General features: G+C 42.4%; 1 protein-coding gene across 3 annotated transcripts; it reads left to right on the forward strand.

Annotated features, from left to right (window-relative positions):
• Positions 1-444: 444 nt before the first annotated feature.
• On the forward strand, positions 445-9483 carry HIKESHI (heat shock protein nuclear import factor hikeshi; the record flags this gene model as incomplete). Of its 3 annotated transcripts, XM_079543045.1 has the most annotated exons (6): positions 445-474; positions 769-877; positions 1176-1358; positions 4840-4991; positions 7719-7837; positions 9429-9483. In XM_079543045.1, 6 exons carry the CDS (start codon positions 445-447, stop codon positions 9481-9483), a joined length of 648 nt encoding a protein of 215 aa, XP_079399171.1. The 3 variants fall into 3 exon arrangements, with proteins under 3 accessions (XP_079399171.1, XP_079399172.1, XP_079399173.1); XM_079543046.1 differs by lacking the exon at positions 769-877 and having other exon boundaries at positions 1121-1358; XM_079543047.1 differs by lacking the exon at positions 769-877 and having other exon boundaries at positions 1121-1358; positions 7779-7837.
• Positions 9484-10771: the final 1288 nt, after the last annotated feature.

The raw sequence follows: 10771 nt of genomic DNA on the forward strand, positions 1-10771 counted from the left end.
TCCTCACACAGGAGATTCTCTGGGCCCAAATCCTGTGGCCTTTTGCTGGAGAGGTGCCCAGAACGGGACACGTGCAACAGGGCAGCACAAGGAAAGACTTGGATAACCTCCCTCGCCCTGTTGGCCACGCACTTTGTAACGCAACACATGATACCATTGGCCCTCACGGCCACACGGGCGCCGCTTCTACTGAGTCAACAAATTCACTCGGGGCAAGGAACACAAACGCAATAAACGCAAAAAACGCAATAAACGCAGCGCCGCGCGCCGCCTCCCGGGGCAGGGGACGCGCGGTGCACCATGGGAGTTGTAGTCTGCGCGCGAACCGGAAGTGATGGCGGCACGCGGCCTGACGGCGGCACAGCCAGTTCCGGCAGCCGCCGCTGATGGAGGAGGCTCGGCAGCAGCGGAGCGGTTGAGGGGGGTTCGGTGGCTGCCGCCGCCATGTTCGGCTGCCTGGTGGCGGGCAGGCTGGTGAGCGGGGCCCTCAGCCCGCTCGGGGCGGGTGGGACTGCCGAGGGGCCGCGCCTTGGCCGGCTCCTGCCTCCAGTCCCCACGGGGCAGCTCCGTTGTGGATCCTGTCCTTTCTGCTGACGAGCAGGCTTGGGCTCTTCAGAGGCGAGGCGGGAGCTTAAAAGAGCCATTTTAACGCTATAGCGTGCCTTGGCCGCAGGGTTGTGGCAGCTGGGGTGAAGAGGAGGATGTTATCTGTCTCTGGCGTCCCTGTGCCGCCTGTCTGAAGGTTTATTGTATTTCCTGTGTGAACAGGTTGCCGTGCTCCGGGGGTTGTGCCAGCCAGGTGGTCAACAGCCACTGCTTATAGACTTGGCAACCTCTTCTGCACCTTATTTCCCTCCTACGCACGTGGGGAGTGAAGGTATTCTGCTCTCGTAGTGCTGGGTAGGATATACTTCCAGTGTAGGTAGAACATTGTTGTGCCTTTCCAGTGATACTTTTGTGGCAGTTGTTCTGCTTTGTTTGACTTTCATCTGGCTATGTGCTGTTTAGGTTAGTACGTGCCTCACTTTTAGTTACGTCTCACCATAGGTATGTTTCTGTAAAGGGCTATTTGTAGTTAGCCAGAAATGGAAAACATTAACGAAGGCTTTGTTCTCTGTAGGTACAAGCAGCTCCCCAGCAAGTGGCCGAAGACAAATTTGTGTTTGACTTACCAGACTATGAAAACATCAACCACGTAGTGGTCTTCATGCTGGGAACTGTACCATTTCCTGAAGGAATGGGAGGATCTGTCTACTTTTGTTACCCGGACCAGAGTGGGATGGCAGTGTGGCAGCTGCTGGGGTTTGTTACTAACGAGAAGCCAAGTGCAATCTTTAAAATTTCTGGTTTGAAATCTGGTAAGTGTAGAACAACATAGCAGTCGGCATAATGGATGTGTTACTGTATGTATGAGAAACTGAATGTCAGAAGGTGTTTTTATTAAGTGTTTTTTTTGTATAGGTGGTTCTCTGTATTCAGGTAGTCCCTAGCAGATAAGTAACTAAAAGCATTCAGTCAGTTTTGTGAAAGTCTGTGTGTATGTGTTCCTAATGAAATTTCCCACTCTTATCTTGTATGCAGTGTAAATCTGGAAATTCAGCTCAACAAGTTTGACGTGTTTTCCAGTGCTTCCACAGAATCTGATTAGGAATGAGTCTGTATTTTCCTTGGTGTGGTTTTCATGCGTTCAGCTAGAGAGTGCTGCACTATTTCCTCTTGCTCCAGCTGTTTAGCTGTTGTATTCTTTGTAGCACAGAGAAAGGTTTTGCAATGGGCAAAGTGTAGCATGGTGACTTCAGAAAGCTCACTGCCTCTGGTAGTGTGCACTGCATAATTGTCCAATAAGGAGTATTGTCAGTGGAAATCAGTCTTCCAAATATTTTTGGTGGTTTTGAGCTGACTGAGAGAAGGCTGATGCTACCTGAACAGTGTGTGTGTGTGTGTGTATATATTTTTTCTGTTAATACATAATTATGTGGGCATTTTTTGTTATGCATGTTGTAAAAATGACAAACCACCCCCGAGACACAGCTTTCTGCTCCTAAGGGAAGGTATGTCCATCAAGCAGCTTTAAAGCATTTCAGTAATAAAGAACAAAGTGTATATCATCTGTTTTTTCTGTCACTTCTGCAGCATGCTCATCACACTCCTAAGACTTCCTTATTTGTATGTATTTTCAGAGAGCTTTGTAGGTGAAGGTAACTTCAGATGCTTTTGCAGAACAGTACCTTTAACCATATTTTTCAAGGGAGAAATCTTAACTTTGTTCTGAACTACGTTTTCTTCTGTCTCAACATTTTGGTCGCATCAGTGTGCAAGGGATTGTGCTTGAGGATGAGCTTCCATGCCAGGTGGCAGTGCTGTGCTTGCTCTGATCAGCTGTTTCTGTTGTATACTGCTTATTTCAGAATTGGAGTCAGAATGAGCTGTTGCTGTGATAACAAGGAAGTTAAGTTCGTGAGGATGTTCAGTGAGGAAGACTGAGACTGAAAAGGGGAAGCAAAAGTGAGTGGTTATGGAGAAAGGAATTGGAGAGGCATTACTGTCTTCTAAAATCTGTTTGACTGTCTCAGGCTAACTGCTGGAGCCTGCTGCTGATATGAATCTGTGAAATGGAAGAAGAGGATAAATTCCAATGATACACCCTTCAGCAAACCAGTGGGGTGCCAGGATGTATCCTGCTTCAGAGTGCCTTTTTTTTTTTTTTCCCTAGCTAGTAGGTGGCAGTGCTGTTCTGTAAAGAGATTAAAGAAAGAGGTAGCTCCATTGTCCAGGTGTTTCTAATGTTGTCACTTAGATGGTTGGGGTTAGGAGAAGCAAGCTAGCCTGTACCCAGGCTTGTAAGAAACATGCAGGTTGGGCAGATGTTTCTGACCTCCTGAGTGCATGCTAAAGCAAAGATGGTAAGGGCTAGCTTGGACAACAAATAGCACAACAAAGTTAATGTGTGGCTTTGCAACTTCTAATAGAACAAAGAGGCTGCCTGCTCTGTTTATGAGCTGGAACAGTTGTGTAGCATGGAGAAGTAGCCACAATGTCAGCTTTTTATTAGGGTATGTTAGGAAAGTGTGCATTTAAAATGATAAAACTCAAATTACTGTTGTGTAATTTTAGTAATATCACTAGAAGTATATTTTGTGACATCAGCTTGTTGCTGGTGATGTTATATAGCTGTATTAACAGCTGCTCTGTGGTGTGCTGTGTTGTCTTGAGCTTATTCCGTTGTTAAGTGTGATTGGAACAAATTTCTGTTCCATACTGTTTGTCAGTTCCCTGTGAAGCAGTGATTGTAGCAGTTTCTTTCCTACTGTGTGATAAAGGCCAGCTTGTGCTACTTCTGTGGCTATAAGTAGTCAGCTGAAGTGGCTCAGGATTTGAATACAGCAGCTTTGGGAAAGGTTAATTGCACAATTTATAGCTCTTCAGTTTGTTCAGTGTCTGGAATGTGCTGGTTTTGCAATGTAAGTTGCCTGTGTTGGACATCTTAAGGAGTGGCTGCGCTGTTAGGAGTGTTAGGCACTCTGGACAGTGAGGGTCAAGGAAATTTGTGTTGCCCCAGGATTTTTAGTTTGCTTATCCTTCTGCTCACTTAGGAAGGCCAGTGCTGGTGAATGTGTTTCCAAGTTTGGTACAAGTAGTTTATCAGTGCTGAACTAAAGGGGAAATTGCTTTTAGGAAGTGCACTTGAATATGAAGAATTCATTTGTGGAGTGGACACTGAATCATTAACTCAGACTCTTTTTCTTGATTACAGGTGTTATTACTCAGGTAATCTTTTTTTGAATAAGAGATTTCCAGATCAGGTTCTGAAGGTGTCTCAGAAGAATGCCATGGTACCATCAAAAAGATTCCTGTAGAGCTCCTGTAGAGCTGTGAGAAGTTAGTCAGACCGTACTTCTCAGTAGTCTTGGTAGAAACTTGTGAAGTCTAAAAGCAGACTTCTCAGTTGTTTCTCCTAACTTTTAATACTTTTTAAAAAGCTGTGTTAAAGTGTCCATAGAACAGTGCTTGGAAATGTAGTGGAACTGAGTCAGAAGGTACTTTAGATTTCAGTTAGCACTTTTTTGCAGCTCCATATAGTATTTATAGGTCTGCAGGATAGCTATTCATTGGCTTTGCTCCCTGCTGCTAGTAAGACAGCAGAGAGGGCTACTGAAGCATCAGTACTTCTTTCATTGCATTTATTTGAATTTATTTAGGAAAAAAAAATCATCCCAGTAGCACCGCGGTCCCCTAAAGAGGGTTGTGTGATTAAAGCCACTTGTCTCTCGGTGTTTGTCACTGTGTGCAGAGCTTCTAGCTAAAGCTTAGGCAGGATTTGCTGGTTAATACTGAGTCACAGGTGATGACAGGGACTGGGATGATGCCTGCAAGAGCAATATGCAACCTGGGGGTGTTTTTCTGCTTAATGCATTGTTCTGTTCATGGCTTCTGCAAAGCCAGAGGCCTTTCTGCTCCATGGTTATTTCTTTGACCCTTGGTGGTTTCGAGCTGTTTGATGAAATGCGGGGCCGTGCAGCCCTGCTCAGGGGTAGCTTCAAGTCAGGGTGATCTTGAAGGAACGTTGTCTGTTTTTTCATGCATAAACAGGTTCAAAAGCACCACGTTTGAATGAGTCAAGCTGTTGTGCAGCAGTGCTGTGTGTTTCCTGTTTTTCTGTAGTGTGTGTGCCTGTGCGTACATGTACCTGTGTTTGGACTGTGCTGTCTGATTTCTGTGATAGGGATGATGTGTTCCACACCTCCCACCAGGGACCTCGTACAGAAGAAACACTGGAATGCCAGTAGCACTGTCTTCAAGTGTGTATCAGGTCTAACGTGCTGTTTGTGGTGCTTTCAGGGAAGGGAAGCCAGCACCCCTTTGGTGCCATGAACCTCCCGCAGACACCAACGGTGGCCCAGATCGGCATCTCGGTGGAGCTGCTGGAGAACCTGGCACAGCAGACTCCTGTGGCAAATGCTGCTGTGTCATCGGTAGATTCGTTCACGGAGGTATTACTAACATCCTGTTCTCAGAAATCCTCTGCAGTTCTGAAGTTTTAAAAGCATGGGCTCTGAAGAATTAATTCAAAATACAAAACGAAGCCTTTGTGGGTGCTTTTAGGGGTGTAACCAACCTAGTTGTCACCAGATCGTTTGGATGGATAGTTTGAAAATTTGCAATGACTTTTTCTTACACTAGAAGGCTGTCTCCTGTAAATGATCAGATTTTGTATTTCTGTATTCAGCCAATGCATTCTGTCATACCCATGTCACTGTTAGAAAAAGTAGGCGAGACTTCCCTATAGGAGCAACTGCAGTGAAATGCACGTGAGACAGTGGATCTATGCTGATTTTAGATGCTGCAGTTTAAGTGCACAGCATTCTGCAACGATGGTCAAAAATTACTCAAGGTATACATGGGCTGGATTAATATAGATATCTAGGTGTACCACTGACTCCTGAGAAATCCTTCTGATGTAGTTCTGCAGAATTATAAAATCATGCCTTCTCCCACAGAAACGTGTTTTGTTGTTTCTTCATCCTGTGGAACAGGATTTTTTCTTTTTGCGTGAAACCTGCAGTACTGGCCAATTTTTACCTATCCTGTCTGTTAGTCTCAACCTCTGGAAATCCTCAGCCAGCGCAAGCAGTTAGATCACACTCTAACAATAGTTCAGGGCGAACTTGATCTGAATAGCAAGTCTTTTCTCTAAAACTGATGGCTCTGGCGTTACCTTTTAAAATTTCAGGAGCTGAAGAGGCTTTTCTTGAGGCTTTTTCTTGCTCACTTTTCCTACAGATACTTGCTGAAGTAGACTGGTAATTGAACAGTAATCCTGATCATGAAGCTGATGTCCTCTGACAGTTTATACAAATAGTATCTTCACATAGGTAAATGTCTCTTTCGGAGAAAGTTAGTAGTTGATTACAGCTATTTTTGTATATAAGAGCTAACAGAGATTTTTGGGGTTGGGGAAGTTAGGGGCTAATGACATCTAAGTAATATTTTTGATTCCATTAGTTCCTATAATAAAGTCATAGGTTAATAAGGTATATTTCAGGTTGTTTTGCATTTCCACTGGTGGATTTTTCTGGCAACAATATTTAAAGAAGAAAAACAATTCATTACTGCATAACATTAGCAACAAATGTTTCTCCAATTAGGTGGGTTTTCCTTTTTAAAAGGGAGCGGAATGTTAAACTGATTTTTAAGCTAAACTGTGGCATTGTTCTTCCACTACATTTTTGGAAAGGTTTATGAAGCTTTATCTTATATTTATATGTGGTTTTGTAGCTAGAGAAAATTATCATATTAAGAAAGTAAATAGAAAGAAGTGAGACAGTAGTGTGAGAGGGATGAGGCTGAGGGAGGGCTACTCATTCTCAGACATCAGCTCTTCCGATCCATTTGTGTCAGAGCAGGTGGAGGGGAGCTTTGGAGCAGTTACATCCAGTTCTGGGGCGTCAGCATGAGAAATCCAGAGGAGGGCCATGAAAAATGATAGAGAGCTGGAGCACCTCTCCTGTGAAGACAGCTGGGTTTGTTCAGCAGAACAGAAGACTTTGCATGGGCCTTATCGTGGCCGTTCAGTACATCAAATGAGTTTTTAAGAGTCTTTTTGAAAGGCAAGTGCAATGGTTTTAAACTGAAAGAGGGTAGGTTTAGATCAGAAATTAGGAAGAAGTTCTTCATGATGGGAGTGATGAGATAAGGCATCCACAGCTTCTGTGGGCAACCTATGATTGGAAATGTTCAGAGTTGGGTTGGACAGGACTTGGAGCAGCTAGAGCTCATGGAAGACATCTGTGCCCATGGCACAGGCATTGCAGTAGGTGATCTTCAGAGGTTCCTTCCAACTACTGTATGATTCTGTATATTGCTCCAGATTCTGTTTTACTCTATCATTTTACTGTCTCTGAAAATAATTTGTTCTCCCACCAAAACAACACATTTATTTTTCTCCTACAGCAAGTAGGGGAAAGAAGAAAATATTACAGACTACATAGCTGAAGGAAGTTTCCCTGTTGCTGGAGTCTGGCAGTGAGTTGTAATCATAGAATCAAGGTTGGAAAAGACCTCCAATATCATCCAGTCCAGCTGTCTACCTACCAGCAATATTTCCCCACTAAACCACATCCCTAAGTACAACATCTGAACATTTCTTGAGCACCTCCAGAGATGGTGACTCCACTGCCTCCCTGGGCAGCCAGTTCCAGCACCTGACCACTCCTTCAGAGAAGTTTTTACTAATACCCAACCTGAACCTCCCCTGGCACAAGTTGAGGCCGTTCCCTCTAGTCCTATTGCTCATGAGGCAGATTGCTGGAGACTTTTCTGCTGGTTGAACAATTGCTGTTTTGCTGTGAGTTGGGCTTCTCAGCTTTAACTTGGCCTGCTGTTCACCTGATGGTTTGTGACTGAATCACTTGTTTGTCACAAAGAAAATTTCTTCCTGGAGCTCTTTATCCAGTTGGATGACATTGGCCAAGGAGGCCACAAGTGAAGATCTGAGAATGTTTTCTAAACAGTAGGTGGATCTGAGGGCGAAATTAAGAGTTATCATATTTTGATCTCTTTTTAAACTGACTTCTCTTGCTCTAATGTTTCTACTTTCCCACAGGATTCTAGATAACAGTGCTGTTTTTATTTCGCATAGGAGTTGTGTATCTGCTGACATGTTGCACAACAAACTGTATTTAACAAAGTACTTACTTAGTATCTTTCTTTTATTTCAGTTCACCCAGAAAATGTTGGATAACTTCTATAATTTTGCATCCTCATTTGCTGTTACTCAGGCACAGATGACACCAAACCCCTCTGAGGCTTTCATTCCTGCAAATGTAGTTCTGAAATGGTAATGGAAACTATCTTTAGTAACTATTGTATATTTTTCCTCGGCATCAAAACAGCTCTTTTCTAAGTATTACTGTCATGCTGTTCCAGCAAGATGATGCAGAAATGCTGTTGTGAAGCTGAGATGCTCTTTCTACTGGTTTTAAACTTGTCACCATTTTCATGTAATTTTTATAGCCTGTGCATTTTGTTGCACTGGAAATGTCACCCTTCATACACGTTGATTTGCAGTGTGTTGCTGGCTGCAGGTTTTTGAGTAATGGGAACATGGAACACTGATGCCTGTCAGTTTGTTGTTACGAGTTGTTTTTATGCTTGTAGCCATCAGGGTTTTGTTGCTTAAGAAGGTGGGAGGGATGGAGAAATCACGTTCCAAGTTTACGTGGTTCTGCCACCAGCATGAGACAGTCTCCCTGAGAGTTGTTTTCCAGCAGCTGGCTTAAAAGAGGTTTCCTAGCAGGGATGGTGATTCTCTGGAGGTAAACTGTGGGCAGTGCTTCTGAATGTCTTAAAAATTCTTTCCTACAGTTTATAAGTGTAGCCTTTTTTTTTTTTTTTTTTTTTTTTCCTCAATATTTATTGACATAAGCCTTCTTAAAATAGTATTTTGGGCTTTCTGGATAGTTGAGTCATCAGCATGGGTCAGCATGAGTATGTGAGCAGTTAACATAAGCAATATGTTTCCTTTGGAAATGTAATTTGATGCAGATTTCTTCCTAAATAGGAGGTAACTGTAAGCATCCCACATGTGGGGAGTCTCCAGTGAGAAACCAAAGGGAAGGCAGGCTGGAAAAGCAGGGTAATGGCTGGCTGCTCCCTGAGTAATGCTGAATTTGCCTTTGTTCTGAACAGTAAAGTGAAGTGAGGCATAACTCCAATAAAGCAAACATGTTTGTGTATGTAAATCTGTTAAATTGATTACAGCCAAAAGAGATTTTTTTTAAAAAAAAAAAAGTTTCATCTGTTTGTGAGTCATTGTAACGTATTTAATTATAGCTTGTAAAACAGAGTATCTGAGTATATATCTGAGGTCTCTGCAGTGGGCTAGCTGCAATGGAAATGCACTAATGCTTAGAATGCCATTAATTAAAAGCCCTTCTCTTTTAATATGAGTGGGATGATAATAAAACCTTCCAGAATTTCTTCTCTAATTGGAATTGGCTTAGAAATTTCCAGATGTAGAGGTTTTTGTTGTCTTTGTTTCAGCAGTAGTAGCTTGTGTTACCTTACAGCTTGTGTTTGTGGTGGTTTGAAGGGCTGTCCAGGCTCTTGTAGCTCAGAGTCTGCAAGTTGAGAAAGCCAGGGAAATTGTTCTTCCTCCGGTTTTGGTTGTTTTTTGGGGTTTTTTTCCTACTATTCTGGATCTGTAGTGAATTCCAACATTGTCTGCACATCTTTGCTGGTTAGAAAAGTGAAATTAGGATGACATGTTTGCATGCTTCATTCCACTCTGTTAATTATTATATTTTGCTAAAATGTTACTGTGGATAATAAATGTAGAAGTTAGAATTATTTGCTAAGAGGAAAAAAATAACGGGGACTAATTCCTCAGGATTTCTATTAGAGTTTGTTTATTTACTTATTTTTTGTAGGTATGAGAACTTCCAGAGACGCCTGACACAGAACCCTCTCTTCTGGAAAACATAAGCTTGAATCATGTCATTTGAAGTGCTCTCTGATCTGAAATATACAGCAGATAACTTCACTGAAGAACTCTGAGGCAGAAAAAAAACGATTAGTCTGAATAGACCACCTTGTAACTTTTATATTTCTCAAATTATTTAAAATTAAAATCTGTGAAAACTGCTTGTCTGTGTGTTTCTTTGATGGAAATGCTTGACTACAGCAAAAGTCAGTATGCACGTGTAGAAAGACTCTTTTGAACCTGTATTTAAAATGGAAGGAATAACAAAATAAGAAATGACAAAGCAGTTTCATGCTTGTGTGAAGTTCTGAGGTGGTGTTTAATTGTAAGTGAAGTTAACTTAGTCTCATTGTGCAGGAGATGGGGAAACTGAGAGTATGCTGATGTTTTTCTTGCTGGTCCTTGCTCTGTAAATGCTTTTAATTCGTGGACAGCTAAGATTGCTGTCCCCAGCTTGTATAGATAGTACATCTCCCTCTCTTTAGAAGATGCAATGGAGCTTGATCCCAAGTATCTGTCTTGAGTAGTCTCTGGGACTTTTTCCCTGCTGGCCCAATAAATACCTTTGAAACAGCTCTTAGGGGCATACTTGGATTAATAGATTTGTATTTTGCAGCCTAGAGCTGTGAGGTGACAGGTTATTGACAGTGGAGGTACTTGGTGAGTTTTGTCTCCATTCAGCTTTCTCTGTTTAAGGCATGAGGAGTGAGGAGAGGGAGAAAAATGCTTCTTGGTATGTAGAGGTTTTTTTCTATAGAGAAAATTAGAATAATAGGTTACATCAAGATGTTTTTAAGTCGCTTCAAGATCTGTGAGGTACCTTTGCAGTGTTTGAGGGGAAATTATTGGTGTCTATGTAGAGAAACATTGATGTGAACAGAAGGTTGTCTTGATCCTATGAGCCTCTCCGTGGAACTTTTCTGTTCTCAGAACTTAGAGCGTAAAGAATGTTTTTTGTGTGATGCTGAGGGTAGGAGGAGTCACGTTGGGTGAAGCTGGTGTCCTTTGTTTAGTAGAGAGAGCATCTTCTCTTCAATATTATCAAATATTTAATGTTCCAGACAGCACAATGTCCATAGCACTACTGCAATGAAGAAAAAGGTTTGTTTTTAAGCACCCTGGTCTGTTGTAGAAGTTTGTGTGATGTTTCAAGCAGGCCCACCACCACTACACTCTGTTTTCCTACATGTAATATTGGAGCAGCCATATAAGAAGGAATCAGTGACAAAGCAGAACAGCTTTCTGATGCTTCCTCCACCCCATGTCAATGTGTGATGGAGATGCTGGTGT

Source organism: Tetrao urogallus (genome assembly GCF_951394365.1).
Source record: "Tetrao urogallus genome assembly, chromosome: 1".
In the NCBI taxonomy this organism is placed as follows: domain Eukaryota; kingdom Metazoa; phylum Chordata; class Aves; order Galliformes; family Phasianidae; genus Tetrao; species Tetrao urogallus.